The 27,987-nt window shown below is 55.5% G+C and overlaps 2 protein-coding genes across 2 annotated transcripts in view; one reads left to right on the top strand and one right to left on the bottom strand.

Moving 5' to 3' along the window:
• Positions 1–5,649, top strand: part of GTF3C1 (general transcription factor IIIC subunit 1) — a 79,005-nt gene extending 73,356 nt beyond the window's left edge. Inside the window, exons 33-37 of the mRNA XM_068967027.1 lie at positions 114–394; positions 1,152–1,629; positions 2,370–2,400; positions 3,792–3,984; positions 4,939–5,649. Of these exons, the coding sequence (XP_068823128.1) occupies positions 114–394; positions 1,152–1,629; positions 2,370–2,400; positions 3,792–3,984; positions 4,939–5,145 (1,190 nt within the window). The 3' untranslated portion in view covers positions 5,146–5,649. The remainder of the gene's footprint in view (positions 1–113; positions 395–1,151; positions 1,630–2,369; positions 2,401–3,791; positions 3,985–4,938) is intronic.
• Positions 5,650–13,566: 7,917 nt separating this feature from the next.
• Positions 13,567–27,722, bottom strand: IL21R (interleukin 21 receptor). Its single transcript, XM_068969502.1, has 8 exons — positions 27,674–27,722; positions 24,349–24,451; positions 21,038–21,237; positions 18,700–18,863; positions 17,473–17,650; positions 16,936–17,029; positions 16,449–16,533; positions 13,567–14,286 (listed from the first exon to the last, which is right to left on the bottom strand). Exons 1-8 carry the CDS (start codon positions 27,720–27,722, stop codon positions 13,567–13,569), a joined length of 1,593 nt encoding a protein of 530 aa, XP_068825603.1.
• Positions 27,723–27,987: the final 265 nt, after the last annotated feature.

The following is a 27,987-nucleotide window of genomic DNA, read 5'->3' on the forward strand; positions in this document are numbered from 1 at the left end:
TGCAAAGCAGTGAATCCGTGTTGGCGTGCACCTGCCTCGGCATTGCTTGTGCACTGGTCTGGGGAGGGCAGGGGGCTTCTCAGGGCTGATGCTGGTCCTCTCGGTCTCCACAGACCCTTCCCTGGAGGAGCTGACGGTGGGGCCCTCCTGCCTCCCTGACACCTTCACACGGCTGATAAACAGCCCAGAGGACACCTGCAGCTTGGAGGAGTTCGTCCACCAGGTGGCGCTGTCTGGGTACCAGCCCGGAGACGTGTTTGCCGCCCTGGAGATCCAGGAGGCCATTGCAGTGGCCGGTTGCTTTGGGGTGGACCGGCTGGAGCTGAGCAAACAGTTCTTCGCCTTGGCCAGGACAGACAGTGAGCGCACCAGGACCTTCACAGACTACGTCCAGGTGAGCTGTGCTCTCAGGTAGCCTGCAGAAGCAAAAGCCGGAGTCGCAACTCCTGGGCCAGAGGCACGCTGTGGGTGGGCTTGGTTCAGGGCGTGCGGAATTTTTTTTTCAAAAGTTGAATTGGTTGTCAACATTGAAGATTGCCTAAAACCCTAGCTTCTCCTGAAAGTTAGAAGGTCCGTCCGTTCACTCTGGGCCCTGTTTCTTCAGCAGAGCTGGCTAGAGCCTCCCCCAACCCAAGCCTTGGGCCTCGTCCTCCCCCAGCCCTCTGCTGTCTCCAGACCCCCTGCCGCTGGTCCACAGTCTCACTGCCTTGTTAGTGCAAGTCCGTGTGCCCCGTGCACAGTAAGGCCAGACAGAATGAATCAACAGGGTTTGGAGCAGAGAAAAGTTAATTGCAGGGCCACACCAGAAGACAACCGCTCATGCCTTAACACCCCTGAGCTCCTTGAACGGTTTTAGCAAAGCATTTTTAAAGGGCAGGTGAGGGAGGGGCATCAGGGGGTGTGCGTTTTTGCAGAAGCACTTGGCCATCAGCGTGTTGAGTCTGGGAGGAGCTGGCTGGGCAGAAGGAGACTGGTAAGGTTGCATCAGCTTTGAGGGTGCAGCTGTGGCTCCAAGAAGTTGAGGCAGAGTCACCTGCCCTAAGGAGGTGGCCTGGCCACTGGCTCAGGACACTTAAAACACTCAGGCAGGGGAAACGAGCCCCAGTGACCCTGGGGTTCCCTGCAGACCCCTTTGTCTTCCCCTTTCCTAGGACCTCTTAGAGCACCAGCAGGTGCTGGAAGTCGGCGGGAACACCGCTCGCCTGGTGACCGTGGCCAATGCACAGCCCTGGCTCCTGCACTCAGTGCGGCTGAAAGACAGAGAGGGGGGTGCTGACCTTCAAAGGGACAACCCCCGGGCCAGGCCCCCCGAGGGGCCCTCCAACGAGGACAGCCCCGCAGAGAGGCAGGCCCCGCCCTCTCAGAGCCCCCAGAGCGCCAAGAGGCGTGGCAGCTGGGCCGGCGCTGATGCGAACAGCCAGGGCGGGGGTGCTGACCCCAAGAGCGCCCCGGAGCCCCCCGCAAAGAGGCCCGCACTCCAGGACATACGCTCGGCCCCCAGCCCAGGGCCCAGAGCTGAAGAGGAGCTGGGGACTCTGGCGCCTGCCCTGCTCGCGGCTCCTGAGGACGGAGGTGCATCCGAAGCCGGGCCGGGGGACCAAGAGGGTGTCGGGGTGCCCAGCTTCCCAGGCCAGGAGCAGCTGAGCTGTCAGGCCCAGGTTTCGGAGGCCCCTGAAGACCCCAGAGGTACCAAAGCCTGTCCCCACCCCGCCTTCCCCCACCCTCCCCTTCTCTATCGGGGCCTGAAGGGCCCACACCACCTCCCTCAAGACCAGGAGCCTGCTATTGCCACAGAGGGGGCTTTCTGTCAGCTTTCCTTGGCCCCGACTTTGAGCAGGAGGCTCTTGCCTGCTGACACTGGTCTTCCCTCTAGAGGGCAGGGGCCTCATGCTCCTTAGCCGACCTGTGAATTAATTACAAGGACGAGGCTCTCTCATGGTTCTGGAAAGGGGCATTTCCTGAGGTGTCCTTACCAGGAAGCTGGAAGGGGAAGGATCTCGCCTCCCAGGGGACTTGGCAGGTGCCTCCCACCCCTTTCCTCTCCTCTGCTGGAATTCTCCCAGGGGTTTACACACCCAGCCATGTGGTTAGGGCTTCTGGAGAAGGGTAGACACTCGCTCGCTCCCCTGGGGCGGGGGTATCCCCAAGCCCTGGGCACAGCCCCCAGACTGGCACCTTGCCATCTGTCCATCTGATACTGTCCTGGGGGTGCAGCCCCCACACCCCGCCGCCCCGAGGAGGGAGGTGCTGTCTCTGTGCTCATGGCCTTACCGTGTGGGATGAACAGTCGGGGGAGAGACGGGTGGGCCCCACCTCTGCAGTCTCCCACGCCTCTCCCCTCTTGTCAGGTCTGGCAGACGCTTCCGTAGCTGGCAACCTCTCCCAGGTGGCATGGGAAAGGTGAGTGTGGTTCAGGCTCCAGTGGCCTGGGCTGGGAGGGGGCGGTGAGAGCCTCGGAGGGTGGCACCCAAGGTCCGGGGTAGATTATTACCTGGAGGTCTTTCACAAAGGTTTGTCAAGCACAGCACTTCTTGGCCAGGGGTCTCAGACACCTGAGGGACCGTGGGTCCCCCTCACCAGAGACCAGGCAGGCGCCCCTTGCCCGAGCTGGATGAGCCCAGCAGTGCTGATGGCTGTAGCACCCCGTCCGCTGGGAACAGTGGGTGTCACGGAAGTCCGAGGGGTGCCTCCCTCAGCGTGTGCATCACCCTCGGCCTGAAGGGCCGTGTTCTCCCGGCTCAGATTGGGCAGGCCCAGTCACATAGTCAGAGCCAGGTGTCCAGCCAGCCTGGGGTCCCACACTGGGACTCTGTGTGGCAGACCTGTCGCTGCTTTCGTTTTTAGTAAAAACCTTCTAAACCAGTCAGACTTCCCCGGTTGCTCAGACGGTAAAAAATCTGCCTGCAATGCAGGAGACGTGGGTTCAGTCCCTGGGTCGGGAAGATCCCCTGGAGAAGGGCAACCCACTCCAGTATTTTTGCCTGGAGAATCCCATGGACAGAGGAGCCTGGCAGGCTACAGTCTATGAGGTCGCAAAGAATTGGACATGACTGAGCAACTAACACTTCTAAACCAGTCACTGCTTTAGTTTTTAGTAGAAACCTTGTGAGGAAAGTGCCCGGAACCCCCGAATACAGCACAGAAGCAGAGCTTCTGCATACACACCTGTGAGCTTGGTCAAAAGGGGATGCAGCCATTTGTTATTGTTGTTAATGAAAGTAAGCTTTATGATAAGTAATAAACACAGAGATGCAGACAGTCCCATTTTCTTCCAGATGTTTGGGGTCAACTTATAGCAAATGCAGAACTGAAGCCTGCTTTCAGTCTTAGGGAAAGCTCAGGGGTTAGGTTTGGTTTGGGAGTGACTCTTTTCTTCTGCATTTATAACTTGCGCGTTTTAGAATTGACTTCAGAGCACCAATGGTCGTGCAAATGCTTAAGCAGAAAAGTTACATTAAGCAGAATTTACACTGTATAGTAAACGAGGGGACCAGCTACTAGGTTAAAGAGTCCCCTCAAGTCTTCCCTACAAAAGAAAAAAAAAGACTTGCAGGTTCTATCAGGTCCCAGAGGAAGCTGGTAAATCTAAAAGTCCTGGCTTTTCCCTGCCCCACCAGTGTGGGGTGATGAGGGGGCTGGGGCCCGTCCCTCCAGGCGGCAGGAGAGCTGGAGGCAGAAGAACAGGAGGGAAGTGGTCCCCAGCCCCTGCCGAGGTGGGGCCATGTAGAATCAGCTGTCTCCCCTCCCCCACTAAGCCTGATGCCCGTGTCCCCTGCTCCCACCCGCCGCAGGGACTGTGAGAGCGTGCGCTTCATTGGGCGCCCGTGGCGCATTGTGGACGGCCGCCTGAACGCGCCGGTGGTCAAGGGCATGATGGAGGCGGTGCTGTACCACATTATGACCAGGCCTGGCGTGCCCGAGAGCTGCCTGCTGCAGCACTACCAGGGCGTCCTGCAGCCGCTGGCCGTGCTCGAGCTGCTCCAGGTGAGCCTCTCGGTGGGGAGGGCACGCGCTGGGTCCCGGCCCCACCGCACCTTTCCCCTTCCGCAGTCTCAGAGGGCGGGGACCGTGGGCACGTGGGCTGAGCTCTGGGATCGGCCACTGCTTACCGGCTCAGCCCACGAGGGTGCACTGGCCTCCTCGCAGGGAGCCAGCTCCTCAGAAAAGTCTTGGGCCCCTGGTATCCCCCCCGCCACCCCTAAAGCTTACTCCTGCCCCCCTGCCCAGAGAGGTCAGCCCCACTGCCCTCCGAGGTCACTGTGCCGGCCGAGCCCCACACCGATTTCCTTCCTCCTGCATCTGCTCTTCAGCACTGCCAGCACCCAGCCCCAGTTCTCAGCACTCAGCCTCCCACAGCCCCCACCCCTGCCCTGGGTTCCCACCCCAGCTGTCCCTCCCAGGTCCTCCTTCAGCCCCGAGCTGCTGCCTAGGCTTACACAGAAACATCCACGGGGTCTTATCTCTGACCCTTTCTCAAGACCAGGGCAAGGGCTTGCATGCCCACGGGGACCGGCAGGTAGGTGAGTGACCAACCCTCATGGGTGGCCGGGAGAGCTGGTGAGGTGCCCACAGTCTCCTAAGGGCAGCTCGGCTTGATGGCCGCCCTGGGCTCCGGCCGTGTGTGCACAGGAGTTCCAACTCCTCGACAGAAGCAGGAGCAGGAAGTTCAGTGTGCGTTTCGCCGCACTTCACAGCAGATCTGGGCCAAACAACCCCATCTGGAAGCCAGTCTGCAGCCCCTGCTCAACACGGGGCCGCTGTATAAATGCTGGCCACGCCCTTCTCGCGCGCGTGCTGGGCTCTTGCTTAAACCTACCTGGTCAATCCCTGCTCGTCTCTCAAGGTCACCCTCCTGTGTCTGTTCTGGGAGGCTGCTCTGGGTACAGAGGACATGGTCTTTAAATGCCCCTGGAAACCGGTCTGTTTGTGCCATTGCAGGGGCTGGAGACCCTGGGCTGCATTAAAAAGTGTGTGCTGAGAAAGCCCGCGGCCGCCTCGCTCTTCTCGAAGCCGCCGGTGGGAGAGGCGCTGCTGAGCCCGGACGAGAGCCCCGTGGTGTTCTACGAGCCCACGCTGGACTGCACCATCCGCCTCGGCCGCGTCTTCCCCAACGAGGTCAACTGGAACAAGTGGGTCCACCTCTGAGGCCTGTGTGGTCCTGGCGAGCCTCCCGAGAGTTCTTTCCTGGGGGGCCTCTGCCCACGTGTGGGGGTGGCCTGGCAAGGTCGGGACCCAAGGATTCCTGCGTCCCACCCATGGGAACACTGTGTGCCCAGCCCGGCCCTGGCTGTGGTTTCTGGCCTGGAGCTCTGGGCGGAGGACCAACTGGCCGCCTGCTCCCAGCCTGTCCACGGCTGGCCTTCAGGACTCTGCTTTGTCACCCCCGGAGCTGGGTGGGGGAGCTCAGAGATGCCGCTCCTCGCCTGCTCTCCTCCTGTTTCCAGTCTCTCTGGATCCTGGGTTGTGGTGAGGGCCCCCGGTGGGCTGGTCCTCCAAGGGCTTCTGAGACGATCCTGCCCTTCAGGAGCAGAGCCGCCTGCCCAGGTCCTGAGCCTTCTCTGTGGACATCTGCCCGCTGTCCAGTGAGGGGTCAGAAGCTGTGGGCCTCAGGGGTCTGCCCCATCCACACAGACTCACGTTCCAGCTTCCGGCCACCCCATCATGGAGGACTCTCCATGCTCCCCAGAAAACCCCCCTTGGTCTGAGGGACAGGGCCTCGTGGGGACATGTCATAGAGCCCGGGCTGGGTGACCCCCTGCCAAGGCTGCCACCGAGACTTGTTCCTTTGGAGGCAGGACCCCTGACTGCTGAGCCTGCAAGCCACCTGCAGGCCTCCTGCCACCTGGAAGCGGGGAGTCCCTACAGGTTTGGAGTTTGTCTTTTTTTTTTTTTTCAGCCTCTTTCCTTATTAAAAAAAAAAAAACCGTGGCATGTATTTATATGTTTTTTTTAATTAAAGCGAAGTAAAACGCATTTCGTTTTGTATTTCCTAAAGAATCTTTGATCCCCCAGGGACCTGTTGTTTTCCACCATGGAACAGCCAGGAATAGACGTTGTCGGTAAAACCCGAGGAAGAGGTGGGTGCTGGGGGTGAGCTTGGCTCGGCCCGTCCGGGCACTGCCTCACCGCACACCACTGCCTCGAAACCCTTCCTCCTACTCAGCCAGGCCCCGGCCTCTCTCTTAACAGGCATCCGGCTGCACTCAGGCCAGGCCTGTGGCTGAGCGCACGGCCTGCGATGCCGGCAGGCTGCTGAGGTCGAAGCCTGGAGCGTGGAGTCGGCCCACGGCTGGTCTCTTTCACTCAGTGTTTCTTTGTTGTTTTTTAGTTAGTTACCAACATTTCTTTAAAATTGGAGGTTTCACATTTTTTAAAAAATCCAGATCTTTGTCTTCTCTGGAAAGATCTAGAAATACTGCATGTGACAGTCCCAAGTATGGGACATGCGCCCCCCCCCAGTCATGGCTGGCCCACCCCCAGGCCAGGTCTCAGGCCCATCAGAGCTCCTCTCACTTTAACTTGCAGCTCATGGCCTGGCCCACCTGGCAGCCTTGGGTTTCCAGCTTCTCTCTGCCAGGGACCTGGTCCCCAGGCCAGACTCCAGGGTGACGGGGCAGAGGACAGGAGGCATGGGGTCTGGAGTCTTGAGAGTGAACCACCGCCCCCAGCACTGCCAAGACCTGGCCAAGTTTTGGCATCATTTTTTTTATTCCTTCTTTATTCGTTTTTACTCTAAAGTGAAAAAATAGCATTTGGGGTGATCTGGGGTAATCAAGTAGAATAATGGATATGATTTGCTTTGTAAACAGAAAATACAGATGCTGATTATGTGGGAATGCATTTCGTGGCGGGAGGAAGGTAGGGTTGATGTCCCGTCGCAGAGCCTTGCTTTTCTCACCTGAGAAATGGGGATAGACTGTCCGCCTCACAGGAGGGCCCGATGAGCTGAAGAACACCAGGGACAAGCACGTAGTAGGACTCAGTCAAGTCTGTTTCCTTCCGTGTGTCCCCAGATTGAGGGACAGTCTGGGCACGTGTCTAGGAGATGGACACCGGGGCGAGGAGTCAGCTCTCCAGTGGGGAGAGGGGGTTTCTGTGACCCTCATTCCCACATCTAGGCGTCCTGTGCAAGGATGACTTCCTTCCCTCCCTCCCCTGACCCATCCCATCAGTCTGTCCGTGTGTCCATCCACCCCCTCAGCTAGCCCCCATCCAAGGTAGCTCTCTGCCTTGCTAAGCTCTGCACCCAGGGTTTGCAAAACCAGAAGTGTAGACCAGAAGCTATGAGATCAGATGGCTTCAGGGCCAGGCAGGTAATAGAAAGTGGCCTGGTTAATACTAGGCAGGGTAGGAACTATGGAAAATTAAAATCTGCATGCCCAGGGTGAGAAGGAATTCATGTTTAGAAAAAAAAGATTTTAAACACTGACTACCTAGTAAAACACTCCGCCTGCAATGTGGGAGACTTGGGTTTGATCCCTGGGTTGGAAAGATCCTCTGGAGAAGGGAACAGCTACCCACTCCAGTATTCTGGGCTGGAGAATTCCATGGACTACAGTTCATGGGGTCGAAAAGAGTTGGACATGACTGAGCGACTTTCACTTACCTAGTAAAACACGGGATGCAAGCAGGGGAACACCAAGCCCAGAGGGGTCATGTCCTGTTCACCCTGAGTAACAGCACACCCCAGACCCCCGAAGGTCTGTCCTCTGGGTTCCTTGTCCCTCCACACTCTTCATTCTTACTCCTTTTTACTTACATAAGGTGTTAGTCGTTCAGTCGTGTCCAACTCTGCAACCCCATGGATGGTAGCCCACCAGGTTCCTCTGTCCATGGAGTTCCCCAGGCAAGCACACTGGGGTGGTGTGCCATTCCCTTCATCAGGGGATCTTCCTGACACAGCGATCAAACCCAGGTCTCCTACATTGCAGGTGGGTTCTTTACCATCTGAGCCACCGGGGAAGCCCACACCCTTCATGTTTATGCCTTTTTGCTTATATAAGCCACAGCTAATCCATTCTCTTTAAACACCTAAACCTGCAGGCTGCTTTCTTCTCCAGGCCTTTTTCTCTGCATTTACATACCTTTTATGCTCCCCACCCCTGAGAAATCACAGACCTGTGATGGCATTTTGCGTACTGACACAGCTCCAGCTGTGGCTCACCCTGGAGTGCCTTTGCACGTCGGTGTCTGCACATAGAGAGCCGTGAGTTAGGAGCTAAGTCTAGACGGGAGTCCTGGCACTGAGGTCCTGATGTTACTCCCTCTTCATTGAAATTGCTTCCTGGTTTTCCCCACTGAGCATCTTCTCCTCTGCCTTCCCAGGCCCTGCCTCCCTTCCTGCTGGAGCCCAATCAGATCTCGCTCAGTGTCTGGCAGCTGCCAGCCTCCCACATCCCCTTCCTCCCGTTCCAGCCTCACTTTGCCCATGGCCACCCAGAACCCTGGGCTGAGTGTCCTCTGGCTTCACCTGACTCCCCACCCTTCCCCTGGGTCCTTGACCCACTTATGCCAGGGAATTTCCCACATGTGCATATGTGTGTGTGTGAAGTTTACATGTCTTTTTTATATGCGTGTGTGTGAAGTGTATGTGTATTTTTTATGTGCGTGTGTGTGAAGTATATATTTTTATATGCATGTATGTGTGAAGTGTATGTGTATTTTTATGTGCGTGTATGTGTGAAGTGTATGTGTTTTGTATGCATGTGTGTATGTGTGAAGTGTATGTATTTTTTATATGCCTGTGTGTGTGCTGTGAAGTGTATGTATTTTTATGTGTGCACACATATGTGTATTTTTTATATGCATGTGTGTGTGTGCGTGTGCACACGTGATCTCCCTGCTGAGTGTGGTCTCACCACCTACCCCGCCTGGTGCCCAATGCAGGCCTACCCACCCAAGGAGTAGAATTCATCCCTTGTTGAGTGTTAAAAAGAACCTACTAAAAAAGAAAAATAAGAATTTTTAAAACAAATTTTAAATTTAAAAAATTATAAGAAAAAAATGGAAAAGAACGTACTGTAAATAAATAATAAAAAAGAACCTACCACGGTTACCAAAGGGGAGAGGGAGAAGGGGAGGGACAAATTGTAAGGTTAGGATTAACAGATACAAGCTACTGTACATAAAACACACACACACACAGTGTCACTCAGGTGTGTCCGACTCTTGCGACCCTGTGGGCTGTAGCCTGCCAGGCTCCTCTGTCCATGGGATTCTCCAGGCAAGAATACTGGAGTGGGTTGCCATTTCCTTCTCCAGGGGATCTTCCCAACCCAGGGATTGAACCCAGGTCACCTGCATTGCTGGCAGATGCTTTATCCTCTCAGCCACCAGGGAAGCCCTATACATAAAACAGGGAACCAAGAATTACCTTGTAGCACAGGGAATTATACCCAGTGTCTTGTAATAAGCTGTATGAAATATAATCTGCAAAAAAGAGAGAAAAGTCATTTTGCTGTACATCTGAAACTAACAGTATGTGACCAAAAGAACCTACCGGTTCACCTTGTGAACGTTCCCACCGCACCGAGTTGCTGGGACAATTGTGTAGCCAGCTGACAGTGCCAGGCAGATGCGAGTGCAGCCCCTGGACCTCAGCGCAGGGAGCACACCGCCTTCAGCTGGCTCCTCAGCCAAGTTCCAGTGCTCACCAGCAGGTGGCAGCAGCCACCCAACATCTCCGTTTGCTGAGGGCTGGTCTGGTCTCCAGATGTCTGTATTAATAGCTTGTTGTTTGGGCTTCCCAGGTGGCCCAGAATCCGCCTGCCAATGTAGGAGACCCAAGAGATACAGGTTCAGTCCCTGGATCAAGAAGATCCCCTCGAGAAGGAAATGGCAACCCGCTCTGGTATTCTTGCCTGGAAAATGCCATGGACAGAACTGAACGTACATGCACGCACATGCAGCTCATTGTCCAGCCAAGTTTAAGGTTGAGGTCAACCAAAGTATATGGGAGTGGGGGTCAGGGTGGGGCTAATTTGTCCACAAAAATGGTAAAGTAACACCATTTTCTAAACACTTCCAATGTGCCGGACACCACTCTCCATACTTCACACGTATTGATTCCTGGTCCTGATCAATATACCCATTCCATGTATGAAAAAACAGACATAAGGAAGTGAAATGATTTCTGCGGGTTGAAAGCTAGTAATTGGATCTCCTAGTTTCCCAACTCAGGCTGTCCAGGCTCAAAGCCCTCTCCACTTAGGCCCCTTTCCAGAGATGGGGTTTGCCTTGGGTGGGTGGCCAGCATGATGCTGAGAGACACCCCCCCTCAAATTGCAGAATCTAAAATTTATTTTCTGGAGCCATCAGTTTTTAAAAAGAGGATGCTCACGTCTTTTGCCCCCAGAGATGTACCGCAAAAGCCCAACGGGAGTGTAGTTTCAGGCATGGCTGGATCCAAGAGCTTAAGAGGTGTTATCAGGAATATGAGTCCGCTTCCCAGCCCTGCTTTCCAGTGTGTTGGCCTCGTCTCAGATGAGCTCAGATGTTCTCTAGGGGTCGGGGGGGCCGGGTCACGTAGCCATTCCCAGAGCTGGGGTCAGCCCCCCAGTGGTGCTGACACAAGCTCGGGCACCCATGGCTGTTTCTTCCCTCCTGACCCAGGTGCCCTCCAGCAGAGCAAGATGAGGAAAGTTTGGACTTGAGGTCAGGAGCCCAGAGTTCAAGCTCTGACTCTGACCTTTAATTCAGGGTGTGACTGCAGACAAGTCACCGGTCCCTTCTGCACCTTCACTTCATTTGTTGAATGGATATCCCGCCCCTGGGAGCCTGCAGATGGGAAAGGGCTGGGCCAGGAGCAGTGGGTGGCACCCTCCTGCCTCCAAAGACAGGGTTGTTAGTAACTGTGTGGCCTGGATGCTGGGTGACGGGGACCTCCGAGCCCCCCTCCACCCCGTGTTTAGGGCTCAGCCACACCTCCAGGCCTTTGCTCAAGCTCTTCCCTCTGCCTGAGTAGCTGGTGTCCCTTACAGCTCCTATTCATTTTCCAGAGCCCAACAAATGCCACCTCCTCCCTGAAGACCCCCAGGGCCTTCCTACTGCCTGCTCTGATCTCCCATCCAAGTGCTGGGGTTGCCTCCTACCAGCCAGGAGTGTCGATTATAAACATCTCTTCCAATCCCGTGTTTGAAGCCGTCAAGTTGGTAGCTTGAAATTGACCGTGGTGAAATGTTTACACCGTGGAAATAAGCAAATGCTGCAAATCAGGCTTTACTGAGGAGGGCTCCCTATGTGCCTGATCGGGAGTAAAGCAGCGAACACTAGAGGTGAAGTTGCTGCCTTCCTGGAGCTTGTGTTTGGCATTTCATCCTTGTCTCTAGCAACTGTTTATCTCCATCCATCCATCCAACTGTTCTTCCTTCCAGCCTTGACCATCCTTCTATGCTTCCGTCCACCCACTAATGCACCCACTCGTCCATCGGTCATCCACCCACTCCCCTCCTGGTACTCCAGCCCCCCAGGTGGGCCAGCTCCTGTCTCCCTTCTGCACTGACTTTTGTGAGCTGGGTCCCCTTCAAAGACCCAGTGTCGGTGAGGAGTCCTGTCTGGCCCAGGCCAGAGACCCTTGCCCCTCCCCCACCCTGGCCTGCCATCGGCAGGGGTCGCAGGTGTCCCCTCCCCCTACACCTGGGCCCAGAGCTCTGGGTGCTGGAGAGCTGAGCTGCCTCCCCGGAGAGCCGGGGGCTCATGAGCACCTGGAGCCCGTGGTCTCCCTGAAGGTGTGAAAACCACAGCACACCTTGGCCCAAGCGTCTCCGGGGTGACGGTGGGGGGGTGGGGAGGGCTGCTCACACCTGCAGGAGCTGTGGTTTCACACCTGTGCTCCCATCTGCACCTCACACATCCTGATCCCAGTCCCACTGTTAAGACCATCAGTGTTCTAGAATTTTCAGAACCAAGGCATCTGGTGTTCTCTCAGCGACTTAGAAGTCAGAGGAGCCATCGGCAGGACTGACAGGCCTCATCCAAAAGCAGAGACAGCCCAGAGCTTCAGGTGATGCCCTGCAGCCTGACTTTTGGGAAGGACCACAGGCCAGGCAGGGCCAGGCCGGGGCAGAGAGTCCCTCAGGGCTCTGAGAGCTGGTGGCTGAAACAGACTCCGCTATTTTAACCCTGTTCAGTGGCCTCGAAAAGCCTGCCTTTAAAGGTGAGCACCCTTAGGAGAAAAATGATCTCTTTCCCTTTCCTTTTGATTTTTATTTCTATCGGGCTCTAGAGAAGGGGATGGGAATACTTCTGCACGTTATGCCCCACTACAGAGATGTCCATTCTGATTTTCCTGGGATCTTTTTTAAAGTAAGAATTGTTTGCAATATGCAGCACCAACTTCCAGCTCCTGTGAAAAGCTGACGTTCAGTAAGTTGCCTTCAAAATGTCGCAAAGAAGTATTTTCTTAGCATCTTAATTTCACATTTCAGCAGGCTCTCTGACAAACTGTCAAGAACTTGACTCCCTCTAATTCCCCAGGATGAACAGATAAGATGCCAGGGACCAGGACCACCATGTCCTTACTGCCTAGCCCAGTGTCCCTCCCCCACCGTGAGTGCCCAGAGGAGGGGCCTCTCCCAGCATCCCAGCACCTGTGTGCACTCAATAAATATCTCTTGGGCGCATAATGGGAACAACAAACGCGCAGCAGGCGCCCAAAAACAAAATCTTGGTTGCTGAGGGGCTGATTCTAAGAAACAAAGCTGGTTTTCAGCCCAGAATCCCACAGGTGCCCCTCTGCCGGGCGGGACAGCCCGCAGGTACCTGCGTCGTGTCTGGTTTCTCAGCCCCACCCAACATCCAGCACAGACCATGGTCCTGGCCACAGAAGGAAGGAAGCTTATTGAGGAGGAAGCTTATGTTTATTGAGGCTCTGGGCTGCACACCGTATGTGGGCGACCTCTCTGATTTCTCCACAGGGTAGGTCAGGCCACCCACATGGTCCAGACAGGAAACTCCAGCCCAGAGAGGGGAAGCGACTCGCCGAAGATGGCGCAGCCAGGAGGTGTCAGAGTCAGGATTCAGAGCTACATTCATCACCCACCCTCCCCAGTCTTCCCACCTCCAGGGTCATGATGGGCTTACTTGGTCCCCTTTCCCGCCCCCTGCGAGATGATGAGGAAGAGTGTGGACCTTGTGCAGCTCCCAGAGGCAGGACCTGGGGTGGGGGGTGGTGGGTGCTGGGCTTGTGGCCTGTCCCAGGCAGGGAGGGCCCTGGTCCCAGCGCATGACTGGCCTCTTGGCACATGTCCTGGGGGCCACCCTCACGTGCCTGGGAAGGAGGGAGGCTGTCCTCGCGTTCACAGAGGCACGTGCCGCTCACATTCATGCATACGGGGAACTCACATCGGCACAGCCACACACATGGCATCACCACGGGGGTGCTCCATGTCCACCCAGGCACATGGGCCACACACACACGTGCACACAGCCACGCCAGTGGCCCCTGAACCCCAGATGTACAGTGTGAGCACCAGGCTCAGGCGTCCCGTCGGGGAGACCAGAGCTGCAGGCCCCTTCACTCCATAGCCCCCGGGGACCCTGTCCGCGGCTTGTGGCTCAGGAGCATCACTAGCTGGCCTGGGATCCCGGTGGCGTAGGTGAAGGGGCCGTGACCACCCACTGTCGGAGGTAGCTCCTGGGGGGTTCCTCGTCCCTGGGGCTGCTGAAGTCACTCTCCACGGGGCTGCCACAATCAGAGTCCGCAAAGCCGCTGTCAAACGTGTTCATGTCCAGGCCAACCGGAGGCGAGCCTGCCTCACTGTCCGATGGCCCGGGTGTCCAATCTGCCTCATCCTCACGGGACAGCCTTAGCCGGTCAAGGAGGCTGCCCGGCCTCATGGGGCCACCAGCTGAGACGCAGCCACAAGACAGGATTGTGGCCCCCGTGCTCAGGAGCGAGTCCTCTGTGGGGCCAGGCTCCAGGCTGGTGTCCAGGTTCAGGGCAGGGTAGCCATCATCCCCACAGGTGCAGGGCCAGTCACACAGCCCCTCTGCATCCACCACGGTCACCGTGTCGATGGACACCAGGCCGTATAGCCGGTCCTTCTCCTGGCTGTAAACCGAGCTGCCCAAGCTGCCTGCAGTGGAGGGCACTGGGCCCCAGGAGCCCGGCTCAGGCACCCCGTCAGCTTCCACCAATTCTGTGGGCTCCGGCAGCTCCGTGGGCACCAGCCCCTTGGCTGCACCCTGCGGTGGGCACGGGCTGCACATCTCCAGGGCCAAGTGCACCCCGGGGCTCCAGGGTCTCAGCTCCAGGCTGGAGGCAGTGAAGGGTGTGCCCACCCATTTCTGCAAGAGAGGCAAGGAGGGAGAGTCATGGATGGGAGCAGGGACAAGGTGCTCGGTCACTGAATCGTGTCCAACTCTGCTACCACACGGACCGTAGCCCACCAGGCTCCTCTGTCCATGGGATTCTCCAGGCAAGAATACTGGAGTGCGTTGCCGTTTCCTCCTCCAGGGGTCTTTCCGACCCAGGGATTGAAACTGCAACTCTTGCATCCTCCGCATTGGCAGGTAGATTCTTTACCACTAGGGCCATCTGGGAGGCCCACGGACAGGGGTAAGGGGGTGAGCTGTTTACGCATAAACAGACACAGAGACAAGACAGACAGTAAGAGAGACAGAAAGGAAGACTTCAGAATATAGAGAGATGGGGGTGGGGGAGATTAGTACTCGGCTGTGGCCCTGTCCACAGATGGTCCCCCCCACTGTCCCTGCATCCCTGGGCCTCAGTTTCCCCACCTATAGCAAGGAGCCATGGCTCTCGGCAGCCTGCAGGCACAGATGATCCGCTGCTCGGCGGCCTGGGGTCTGTGTGGGTGTGGGGTCAAGACTCCCGAGTAGTGGGGACCAAAGGGCAGGGCCCCCACCAGGCCTCCTGTTTTATCTTCCTTGGAGAGATTTCTCGAAACCTTGCTTCTCCTGTTTATGTCCTTACTAGGGTGGACATGTGGCCAGGCAAAAGCTCCTAGCTTCTCGGGTCACAGCTGTGTCCCCCAGAGGCTCACACAGTGCCTGGCAGACAGTAGGTGCCCCAAAAATGTATATTAAGTAAATGAATGAGCGGAATGAATCAAGGACCAGCCACTCGTAAAGGATAAGGTGGTGGCGGTGGTTCAGTTGCTCAGTTGTGCCCGACTCTTTGCAACCCCACAGACTGTAGCCCACCAGGCTCCTCTGTCCATGGGATTTCCCAGGCCAGAATCCTGGAGTGGGTTGCCATTTCCTACTCCAGGGGATCTCCCTGACCCAGAGATCAAAACTGCATCTCCTGATAAGGGCTGCAGGGCAAAGATGAACTGCGGGGCAGCCATCCTTAAGCTTTAAGGGTCTCCCTGCCCTTGCCTGCCAGGGGTTCCCTTCATGACACGGGGTCTCCAACCAATCAGCAGAGAACATCCCTGAGAACCAAAATCTCCCAGTTTTGAGCTTCTTGGTCAGAAAGCTCATCTCAGAACCCTGCTGAGGCCCATCCCCCCTGATCTGAAGTCACTTCTCAGCTGTGTGGCCTTGAGCCAGTTACTTGCCCTCTCTGCTTCAGCCTCCTCATCTGCAGAACGGGCCCACTAACAGTCCCCACTCCACAGAGTGCTTGTGGGGATTAAGCGATACACTGAATAACATCTGTGGAGCTCCTAGCAGAGCACCCAGTGCACCAGCGAGGGCTATATGGGTCTTGGTAAACAAACACAGAATAGACGTAAGAGTTGAGCTTCAGGGAAAGTGCAGAGGAAAGAGGAAAGGTTGGTTGGACGTGATGGAACCTAGGCCTCGCCCCTGCCTGTCTCTGAGCCGCAGCCTCTGGTCTCCTCGTGTCTCCCCTGGAACAATGGAACACCCAGCCACCCATTCACAGGGGCTGTTATGCGGGTGAAAGGGCGGAGGCGAGACGGCGCTCCATGATGGCCAGGCAGCCGGCAGGTCGCACCTCCTGACTTTCAGGCTCGGCTGGAGCAGTTTGTCCGCCCCGCCCGCCATCACCACATCCTCTCTGTGGTGGCTGCCGCCTCCGGGGGGTGGGTGGCGGTAAACGGGCACAGAGAACCCATGGGTGCTGGCAGAGGGGGTGGGGGCCCCATGTATTTTGCAGGTGGGGCCATTTCCTTCCCAGAAGCTGCTCCCTCCCCACCTCCAGAGCAAGGGTTTCTACGAAAGGACTGGGAGGCCAGTCTGAGGCTCAAGGGACCACCTAGCTCACACTCTGCCCCAGTCTGATTCCTTGGCCTGAGAAACGCTGCAGGATCTGGTTTAACACTCATGCCAACCCTGCTCCACGGGAACCCCTTCCTGCACTTTGTGGATGGAGAAAACGAAGTCTGGCTCTGGGCTGGGCGGGGATCTGGGTGCCCCTGACCTGCAGGGTGGGGCTGGGGGTCCAGGTGTGAGGGGAGATGCAAGCTCCCAGAAGGCGAGAGGCTCCAAGGAGCTCATCACAGGGTGGGTGTGCTCACCTTGAAGTCTCCGCTGTGGCCCACGTACAGGGGCTGGAAGAAGGGCTTTGGGCTGGACACCTGCAGCCACACCTTTTCCCACGGCCTGGGAAGGCAGAGACGAGGTGAGTCCCCCTGCACCCCCCAGAGGGCAGCAGGGCCTCCTGCTCAGCTGCACCCCAAATGTGTCCTGTGGGAGACTCAGCGTCTCCAAGATACAATTCGGGCCCCTCCCTTCTGCCCCTCTGCCCTAGGCCTCAATTTTCACATCTGTAAAATGGGGCAGTGAGTCTCCTACGGTGCACAGTGTTAAAGGCCTGGACTGCCTACTCTGTGCTGAGCCAATGCTGCCCCGCTCTGAGCCCTGACTCCTCCTCCACCCTCAATTCCACAGGGCTGCGGGGAGCAGTTGGGGAGTGGAGGCCCTGGGCACTCCAGCTCCTGGAGGTGCCCCCTATATCCTGGCCCATGCTGAATCCCTCCCTGCCTCCCTGTGCCCTGGCCTCACCTCCAAGGGACCTTCAGGCCCAAGAAGACAAAGATGAGGCAGACCAGGATGAGCAGGATGGGAACCAGGTGAAGATACAGGTCTCCCTTTCTCTCTGGGAAGGAAGCAAACACTGGATGACATTGACTGGCCTTTACAGGAGGCCACGCGGGTGTGGGTGGGGCACTGGGTCCAGGCTGGAGGGGAAGAGGGTGGGAAGGCTGCTGCTGCCTCATAGTGGGATGGACCTGAGTTCAACCCCTACCCCAGGCAAGTGATTCTAATCTCTTGGAGCCTCCCTTCTCTTATCTGCAAAATGGGCATAATAATTCCCACTTCACAGATGTATTAGAGGGATCAAATGCCCTGCCGGGAGACGTGCCTAGCACCCAATGCAGGGCTTGACAAGCAGGGGCCCTAGGAATGCTATGGAGTGGCAACGAGTGGGCGCAGGACTCAATGGGTACCCTCCAGCTAGGCTCGGGGTGGTTGCCCTAGAACTTGATCTGGTACAAGGAGTGATGTCTATCCATCCACCCATCCCTGTATCACATCTACCTTCCGGCTGGGTGTGAAAGACGACTGGCTCACTCCATTCGCTCCAGGTGCCCTGGAAGTTGGAGCCGGGCTGGGGCCCTGCCCGCACCTGCAGCTCGTAGTTTGAGCCGCTGTGGAACTCCAAGGGGAGGAGAAGGACGCTTCTGGAATCCTCTGAGATCAGCTTTCTCCCTGGACTCTGTTGGCACAGGGAAAGGATGCACCAAGCCATGAACCCCTAGTCCAGCCCTCCCACCCCCCGGCAGAACCATCCTTCACCAGCCCCCACGAAAGGGGCGGAGTCTGTCCCACAAAGTCTCCGCCCTCTCCACAAGAATCAAGCCTCAGTCTGAGCTCTGGACACTCCAGCCTGAGCAGCACAGAGCCCTGGCCTCCCTAAGATATAGTGCTCTGTTCTGTTCTCTCTGATCCAAGCTCATCCACTCACAGTCCTGGCAGGGCACCCTTCCTGGCTGGGCGTGGAAATGTCCCAGGAGCAGCAGTGGCCATTCCTGGGAATATTTAACTGACAGCATTCCAGACCTTGGACACTTCTGTAGTTCTTCAACAGCGGGTATTTTCCATAGTGGGCATTTCTAGGCATCTGTAACTACAGGCATCTTAGCAACTGATGTCTCTGGAAGTCTTCCATTGGGGACAGTCTGAACAATGGCATTTATGAAAGTCTTCAACTGGGACCATTCTAAAGGATGGATAGTTCTAGAACTCTTCAGCTGTGACTGTTCTAAACATCAGGCCATTCTGGAACTCTTCAACACTCTAAACAAAGAACGCCTTCAGAAGCCTTCACATTTGAAACAACGGTCCCTCTGGACTTCCTTGGTTATCGATGCTTCTGGAAGTCTCCAACAGTGGCCATTCTAAGTGTAATGGGACAGTTCCAGGCTGCCCCGTTTCTGAAACTTCTCCTACTGTGACAGACCTAGACTTGAGATAGAACCAGGGATGGTGCTGATCCCTTCCTGTCTGGCACACTGATAGAAGAGGACACAGGGACAGGGAGGAAGGGATTTTAAAGGGCCTCCTACCCCGGGGAAAAATGAGACGAGGGCCGCATGGAGTGAGAGGGTACCAGGGAGCGCCTCCATCCCTGGCGAGTCCTTGGTTTCCACTCTGGACTGTGAATTACAGGCTCACCTGTGGCTGCCCCTCCTCCTGCCTGGATGCTCTGCACATCCTGTCCCTCCCGCCCCCGACCCCTCCAGCCCAGTCCTCTGAGGGCCTCACCCGAGCCCAGGGTTCTCCAACCTTCCTGTACCGCAGCTCATACTGAAGTTTGTCCTTCAGGGCGTAGACAAGGTCCCTGGGACTGGAACTGGAACTGGAACTCCAGGAGATGTTATAATATCCGGAGAAGTTCACGGTCACGTTGAAAGGGGGAGATGGCTTGACTTACAGGAAAAAGCCAGAAAGAGAAAAATGGGATGAGATTTTGCAGCAGCTGAGAAGGATGTGGTGATGGGAATAAATTCCCTTATGCCTGATCCATTCTTGATGAGATGAAGACTAGTGACCCTGAATGACTTGGGGTGAAGCACCCCGTCTCTGGGCCTTAGTTTACTCATCTGAGAAATGGGAGATTTAGATGAGATTGGGTTGCAAACTCAACCCAATTGGGCAGGGGACAGAGATGGATGACACAGATTCAGAGACCAAGCCCTCCCAGTCTCAAGGGGGATGCTACCCCTCAAGGGGGCAAGAATGCAGACTGGCGGCGGCCAGGGGAAAAAAACCAACGAGACCCAGATGCTCTCCATGTCTGTTCTAAATGATGGCATCATGTTCTTTTAACTCTAGCTTCCTTGAGAAGTCAAGAGACTGTAATTAGCATCATGCTAATGAATTAGCACAAATTATGCTAATGATGGAAGTTACCACCTCTGAGTGCCTGCTGGGCTGCTCTGCAGAAGTAATTTGATGCCCGAAGGGGCCCTGGGGATGTGATGTGAATGCTGTCATCTCCTGGACATTTTCTGGAAAGTGCAGAAGCAGAGATCTGAGTCGCCACACCACGCCCTCTAGGGCTCTGTGATCCTGCTTGTCACCTGCCCCTGTCTCGGGGAATCTTAGCTCCTTGGGACAGAGGATTTGTTCTCCAGTCAATGCCATGTCCACAGTTCCTAGGACAGAGCTGGTGCACAGTAGGCCCTCAAGAGATGCTTGTGAAACCAACGTGCATCCCCGCCAGGGATTTCAGACAGCAACTCTGAAGCTGCGGACGACTGTGATGGGGGAAGGCACGTGCTCAGGAGGTGGGGGGGTGGGTGGGGGGAGTTTCATTGTCTCCTGGGACTGGAAATGCTTCTAGGCCCTCTCCTGTTTTCCCCAGGCCAATGGAGGCCTGGATTTCCACTTTCTGGTATGTCCTGGGCTGGGTGGTGTGGACCAGAGTTGGGGATCAGGGATGGGGTGGGGTCAAGGACAGGGGTCCAGGGCCCAGGAGAAGAAACCGGCCTGGAGGTGGGGGAGAACACCGCCCCCTGCCAAATCTGGGTACAGGCCTGGCTTCAGACCCTGGCAGGGAGGGGAAGGCAGGGCCAGAGGGAAAAGTGACTTGGAGCCCCACTGTGAGGTGGAGGGCAGTGGAGCAGTCCCTCTGCTCTGCAGGGGCAGGGGCAGGCTTGCTGTCTGCCTGGCTCTCTCAGAGGGGCAAGAGGGCACCCCTGCTCTGTGAACTAGCCACGCTTGGATCTGCGTGGCTGAGAGAGCGTGCGGGCACGTGTGCCTGTGTAGGAGCGAGCATGTGGGCAGGTGTCCAGGCTGGATAGGCTGAGGGTGGGTGGGACTCCCATGCATGTGTTCGAGGGTGTATTTATGAATGTGTGTATGTGAGAGAGACTCTGGGTGTGTCTGTGTGTGTGTGAAGCTTCATTCACACCTTGTGTGGTGTGATACCCACAGTGAAATGATCCAAACCTGGACCCCCAGAGTGTGAATGACAGACACCTTCTCACCCCCCGCCCCACCCTTGGGGATCCAGGGCCTGAAACTCCCAAACCTTGGAGGCTGGGCCTTCCCAAGCAAGACAGGACTCTCTCAGCAGTCTGTGTTTGCATGCCTCTGGGCATGGGACTCTCACCCCCTCTCCCTGGAAATCCCACTTTGGACACACCTGGACCCAACCTGGTTCTGGACCCAGAGAGACAACTGCTTCCACCAATTCGGCCCCTTCTGCCTGTGGACTCCCACCTACCCCCAGCCTGGAGGGAGATGCTGGGCCTCACGGAGCCAATGAATGGGAGAAAACTCAGCGAGGATTTTCTCTTGGAACCCAATGTCCCCCATCATGGGAACAGAATCCCTAAGAGTCAGGGTTCAACTCTATAAATAGGGAAGCAGTCCAAGGTCACAGACAGGCAGGGGCTGAACCAGAACTGAAGGCCAAGGTCCTGGGTCCCAGTCCAACTCGTTTCCGTAACCCTGCTGCCTCTCTTTGGTTAAGACTCAAACCTACTGATCAACCCATCACACTATGGCAAAAAGAACTCTAAGGAGAGGGTGGGCCTGGGGGGCCAGCTCAGCGACCGTGCATTCTGCTAAACTCTGGGGTCGGAGGGATACTCACTGCTCGCAGCCACCATAAAGCTGCCACACTCCTGGGAGTAGTTGCCGGATGGGTCTGTCATGCTTACATTGAAGAAGTCGTCAGCCACGAGGGAGAACACTTTCATGTGGCACGTGTACTCCGCATGGGTGGCATTGTGGGTGGACTGGAGGAGGCTGCAGGAGGTGACTTCATCCTCCAGTTCTTCAAATGTGTCTTGCCTTCAAAGACAGAGCAGCCAGTTATGGCTGGAAGTCAGCAGGGCTCAGGGCTCAGGGTCAGGGCCCAAGCCCAGAATCTTGGGAGGGATTTGAGGTGGGGCTGGGGGGTTACTTGGCCCAAATGCCCCTTTCCCAAGGAAGATATTCCTTCCCTGAAGCAGCCCTGATGGACTGTGTCCAGGCTTGACTTGCATGCCTCCAGGGGACCAGGAACTCACCACCTCACTTAAGAGCATGCCTGCATACGTGATCAGGCGCTTCAGTCGTGTCCGACTCTGCGACCCGTGGACTGTAGCCCACCAGGCTCCTCTGTCCATGGGATTTTCCAGGCCAGAATACTGGAGTGGGTTGCCATGCCCTCTTCCAGGGAATCTTCCTGACCCAGGAATCAAACCCATGTCTCCTGCATTGGCAGGTAGATTCTTTACCACTGAACCACTGGGGAAGCCCCATTTGAGAGCAGTAGCTTTTAACTTTGTAAATTTGGGTCATCCTTTCCTGGACGGAACCTAAATACATCCTTGTCAGTTCCATCAACTGTATCACTGTCCTAGAGGAAGGAAGCTAAGCATTTCAAGTCTCCCTTTTGCCCTCTTTCTGTCCAATATCCGACGCGTACCTAATAAGTGCTTGTACTCAGGGCCAAGATAAGAGCCAAATGAACATTACCCCCTGCTTTGGGTGGCCTTCCAGGAAGGCTGTTGGTATAAAGTTAGGGGAAAATGCTCGGGCTTTTTAACTGCCAGTGAGCAGAAACAGTGGGTTTTGAAGTATCTATAGGAGTTCACCAGATATTTATTCTCCTACCTACCTCTTCAGGCTATGAACATGACCACCCTCCAGGGCTAATATGGAGGCATGGACTCAGTTCTCTGCCAAGTATTTGCTGGAATAGAAACTTCTGCTGAAAAAAAGGGGGTCTCTAAGACTCTTAGACTGCATCCAGGGGGACCTTTAAAAATTCCCTGTCATCTCCATGCCTAAAATCCTCAGGTGGCTTCTCACCACCCACACAAATAAAAACTGGCCCCTGCCTACCTCTCCCCTCCTTCCCCGGTGGTTCTCCCTTCCCCTGGCTCACTCTGCTCCAGCCACACTGACCTCCTCCCTATTCCTCAAACTCACCAGCCTGTCCCCACCTCAGGACCTTTGCACGTGCGTTACCCTCTGCCTGGAATGTCCTCTCCCCAGCTCCCTGACTGCCTCCTTCTCACCCAGAAAGGCCTGGCCGGACCACCCTGGCTAAAGCCGCTCTCCCCCCATGTTGCTGACTCTCTACTCCAGGGTCAAGACTCCTGGACTTTAAAGCACGCAGTCTCAGAACGTATCCTGTTGGCTGTCTACGTGTTTATTGTCTGTCTTCCCTGCAGTGTGTCAGCTACAGGACAGCTGAGACTTTGTCAGTCTTGGGCTCTACTGAGCCCCCAGTGCCTGCGAATGTCTGGCAAGAGCTTAATAAATATGTTCTGAAGAAGGAAGTGAATGAACGAATGAATTGGTGATGACAGAATGAAAACCACCTGTTTTCTATCCTGAGCAGTATCTTGACAAAGACTCTCCTTGACCAGGCTCAGCTCAGGCTCCTTGGAACTCTCTCCTCAACTAGGTGCTGACTTTGGAGCATTGGCTAATTTCAGCAAGAATCCTGCTAACTCAGCTTAGCCAGCACCGTCCATCCTTCATAACTGGTCAATTTCCTCATCCTCAGCCATTACTCAGGTGATGTCTGATCATATTGGGCTGCCATCAGTTCAGGTCAGTTTATCTGGAATTCCCCCCGACCCCTGATGCTTCCTCTTAAGTGTTTTCCCATTCACTGCCCTTCTCCTTGGCTACAAATTCCCAGTTTTCCTTGTTGAATTCTGTTTGAGCCCAATCTCTCTTCCCCACACCAAAACCCCCGGCCCCTACACCTATCATGATGGTCTTGAATAAAATCTGCCTTGGGACTTCCTCGGTGGTCCAGTGGTTAAGAATCTTCCTTCCAGGGCAGGGGGCGTGAGTTTGATCCCTGCTCCAGGAACTAAGTGGCCATGAGGCAACTGAGCCCGTGCACTGCAACTAGACAGAAGCCCATGTATCACAACGAAGAACCAGCACAGCATTTTTTTAAATTTTTTAAATTTAAATTTAATGAAATTTAATTTAAAATTTAATTAATTTTTTAAATTTAAAAATAAATAAAATAAAAGCATGAGCTCCTCATTCTGTTTTAAAACATAAAGTGAAAAAAAATACACCTTACCATTCTTTAACAAGTGCAATGAACAATGCTTTCTTTAGCATTGTGCACTGACAGGGACCCGCGGATCTTGGAGTCAGACTGCCTGTGTTTGAATCTCAGCTCCACCATTCACTGGCTGTGTGACCTTGGGCAAACTGCATAACCTCGCTGAACCCTAGTGTTCTCATTTGTAAAATGGGAGTAATAATTGTGAGAATCAGAAGTGATGATTCATGTGAAGCATAGCTGGATGTGGGGCATGTATTTAGTGTTCAAGACAGTCATGGGAGACTGGTCATCCTGAAGTCTCAAAACCACAGTCAGGCCTGTGTGAGCAAGAGAGTATGGTCTCTGTAGCCCTGCTTACTGGACAAGTCTCAGGAGCCCTGTGTGAACATCTGTAAGATGGGCAGACTGATTCCCAGACCACAGTCAGTGATTCTCAGCTCCTGGTCCCAGACCATGGTTCTCAGCCCACAGTGAAACCAAGTGCTGTTGGTGAAAGGGCTGAGTGAACCCTTATGCAGTGGTAGATATTTTTTAGATTGCTTAACTACCTGCTAGGAGGGCTTCCCTGGTGGTTCAGTGGTAAAGAATCTGCCTGCCAATGCAGGAGATGTGAGTTCGATCCCTGGGTTGGGAAGATCCCCTGGAGAAGGAAATGGCAACCCACTCCAGTATTCTTGCCTGGGAAATCCAGAGGAGACTGGTGGGCTACAGTCCATGGGGTCGCAAAAAAGTCAGACACAAATACTATACACCAACAAAACCTGCCAGGCACCCAGTCAGTCCAATTCAATCTGAGGTCTCTGTGGTCCTGCCTCATCCCAGCCCTCCAGGGCTACCCTGAATATCATCCCCAGAGCTAGCGAGGCCCGGCCACTTACCAGGTGAGGCTGAGCGAGTCCGGGTGCCCGGCCCATGTCTCCAGGATGCAGGTGATAGTCTCGATGTAATCGGTGTAGCAGACGAGGTTGGAGCAGCCCCAGGCTGGAGAGTCAAAGGGAGACAGAGGCCTTGGTGAGGGGGTAGAGTGGGGGCTGCAGGGCTCGCCACCTCCTAACCCCCTTGAGGGCTGGATGATGAGGGGAAGCAGGGGTCCCTGGGCCATGATGAATATGATGATTCAAGGGCAACTGAGATGAAGGACTTGGGCAACGGGGGTTCTTGCCACCTGACAGTTCTGTTTTTGAGCCCCCCAAAATTTTGAGGCTAGCTGTGAGGATGAGATTCCTAAACTAAGCAGGTCCCCACCATGAGCTCTCCCAATAAGCCCCGTGTCCAGACACCAGCTCATCATCCCTCCTGGCCAGCCTTCCTCTCAAGGTGGCGCATCCTGAATGCCCCAGATGCCAGATGAATCTGCACATCCCACAAGAGGGATTCACACAGCCAATGAGAGACAAGGAGGAGCCTTCTATTCCCCTGCAGTTGGTCTCAGACAGGACAAAGACCTCGGTGACCCGGAAGTGCTCTGAGGGAGCAAGAAGGCCTCAGAAAGCTGAGAAGCCCTTGAATATATTTGCCAAAATGTATGTATCCTATTACCCAAAGCACCACCACCACCACCAGAGTGGCACAGGTCTGGCCCTCTCAGGCAATTCTGTTGGAAGATTTCATACTCGCCCACCTCCAATGTCAATTGCTTCACTTTGGGTCTAAAAATATAGGTCCAACCACAGTTTAAATTTTGGTAAATGTTTGACAAAATCCACTTAAGTTTTAGTTCGGTCTTGTTTTGTAAGTTCAAGCGCCAACACTGCTCTTCCCCACCCCCACATCCCTACTATTTACCAGAAATCCGTTCCCCTTTTAAGTGGATTCATTCTTTGTGGCCTTTTCCTATTTTTCCTTGACTAATGAAGATTCAGAGGGTGGGAGTACATCCCTCCCAGGGCTCCGTCTAGCTCAGAAGCTGGATGCGGAGCCAAGAGCATTGTTGCTGGAAACAGCTTTTATTTCTAATCCCACCACTATTTTACAGTCTTCCCTGGTGGCTCAGCTGGTAAAGAATCTGCCTGCAATGTGGGAGACCTGGGTTCGATCCCTGGGTTGGGAAGATCCCCTGGAGAAAGGAAAGGCTACCCACTTCCAGTATTCTGGCCTGGAGAATTCCATGGACTGTATAGTCCGTGGCCTGGCTAAGAGTCAGACACAACTGAGCGACTTTCACTCTTCTTTCCACCATTTTACAGATGAGGATACTGAGGCTCTGAGACTGGGCTATGCCTCGTCTCTCTCTTTGGTCTGGGCTAATGAAACCCAGGAAAGGCAGAAGCTAATCTCCGCTAGGTCTTTACACCTGCACACATGGCAGACATTGCTAATCGATCACGGCACTCCCTCCAGCGGTGTGTGGCCTCAGAATCCTCGGCACAGTTGAGAAGGCTTCCGGCAGCATTAGCAAGGGATCTGAGATGTGGAAACCAATCCTATTCTAGGAGGAGGCGTCCTTTGGGGAGGAACACAGGGCCCATTGGTGGGCACAGAAGGGTGAGTTCAGATAATTTGTGGAGAAAAGAGGACAGATTTGGGCAGGACCCAAACCCATGTGGCCGTGTCCTCTCTGGGTTCGTATCCTGGTTATTCTCTCTCAGGGCTCCAGAGCTTGGAGAGGGGCTGCCATTCCTCGGTAAGCTCAAGGCCGCCAAGGGACAGCTACTGTTGTTCAGCCACTAAATCATGTCCAACTTTTTTGCGATCCCATGGACTGTATAGCCGCCAGGTTCCTCTGTCCATGGCATTTCCCAGGCAACAATACTGGAGTGGGTTGCCATTTCCTCCTCCAGAGGATCTTCCCGAGCCAGGGATCAAACCTGAGTCTCCTGCATTGGCAGGTGGGTTCTTTACCACTGACCCGCCTGGGAAGCCCTTACCAAGGGGCAAGGTTTGTCTCAAACTTGGAATGAAACATTGAGGAGGGGACAGCAGTCCCAGAAACTAGCATGGAGGTGGCATCAGGGACCAGAAGGAGTAAAAACCCAATCACCTGGTCAGCACCCTGAGCCCTGGGCAGAGAGCCCCAGGGCCACCCTCCCTCCACCGCCACCCCCACCCCATCCCCACCCACACGGTTATCACAGCATGTGGGAGGCAGTGGGAACCACGGAAAGTGGACACATGACTCACGACAGCTCCGAGTCCCTGTTATTAATCTGGGGACACTGGCTTCTCGAGGGTGTCTGTGTGTGTGGAGGTATTTAGATGCTATCATGCTGGGGCAGCCCACGCCGCCTGCACGAGGCACTTCCCCAGTAAAAGCAGTTAAGACCATGGGAATCGGGCAGATTTGGGAACCGATCCCAGCTCCGCAACTGCGTGCCTGTGTGGCCATGAGCCTGCCCCCCACGCTCTCTGAGCCTTAGCTTCCTCAGGGCTGCAAGAACTTCACAGGCTGCTTGGCGGCGCCCGGGACACAGCAGGGGCTTGGAGTTTATGCCCGCGGGGTGGGGAGAGGCAGCGGGTGACCTAAAGGCCCTTTAGAGCCAGGACGGGCTGCTGACCACTCAGAAAGGAAAAACAAAGGAGCCTGACATCTGTTTCCTGACGGAGCTATTTGAAGCTCTGGGTCTTTCGGTAAAAACCGGAGAGAAATGCCCATGAGTCAGCAGAGTCGCGGCAGAGGGCCCCGCCCCCCGAACCCTACCCCCGCCAGCCTGCCCCCTCCAGCCTCTATTTGAGCCTGTGTGCTGTGTCTCGCCTCCTCCGGGCAGGCTTCCTGGCTCTCTCAGCCCCGACTCCGCTCCCAAGTGTAACTCCTGGCCTCTCCCAGCTCAGGGCTTAACATCTCTGGGGAATATCAGTGCCAGCAGTGGACCCAGGGATTGTTGAAAACCATCTCCTAGGAGATGAGGAGAAACCAGGATAGACCACAGGCAGGACTTCCTCCCTCCAAGAATTGGGAGCTGGCCAACGCAGAGAGCCATGGAGATGAAGGATGAAGTCTCTCATCTTCCCCACGAACCAGCCTCCCCAGCCAGTGAGACCTGGAGACCCAGGACGGTGGGCTGGACCACGTGGGACTCGCGTGAACCACTTCTAGATGGTGGAGCTCGCTGGTTGGATGGGTTCTGGTTGATGCAGAGAGGGCTACTGCACCCGTGTCAGCTGTAAGTGGACAGATGCTACAGGCTCCGACCCTCTAGCCCCGCTCTGCAGCCACAAGGCTAGCGCGGCCGCTCCCCACCTGCAGACCTCGGGGCAGCTACTTACTTCCCTGGAGCATTAGCAGGAGCAAAGTCGCAGCCCAGGCACACGGCATGCTGCCTCCCGGAGCCTGGAAGAGACACACAGCGAGAGGGTGAGCCTAGGGTCCAGAGACCAAGGGGCCCTAAACTGCCCCACTCTGGTCCGCATCCCTCCTTTGGAAGACTTGCCTCTCAGTTCCTTGGATTTGTTTCGGGGGGAAAAAAAAGTGTTTGAGGAGCGCGTGGCTGCTCCCAGGGGTTTCTGTCCCTTAGAGGTGGCCAATTTGCACCCCCGGGGTCCCTCCCCACATCTCCCCCGCCTTCTTCCTGGGCACTCAG

Source organism: Capricornis sumatraensis, chromosome 3 (assembly GCF_032405125.1).
Source record: "Capricornis sumatraensis isolate serow.1 chromosome 3, serow.2, whole genome shotgun sequence".
NCBI lineage: Eukaryota > Metazoa > Chordata > Mammalia > Artiodactyla > Bovidae > Capricornis > Capricornis sumatraensis.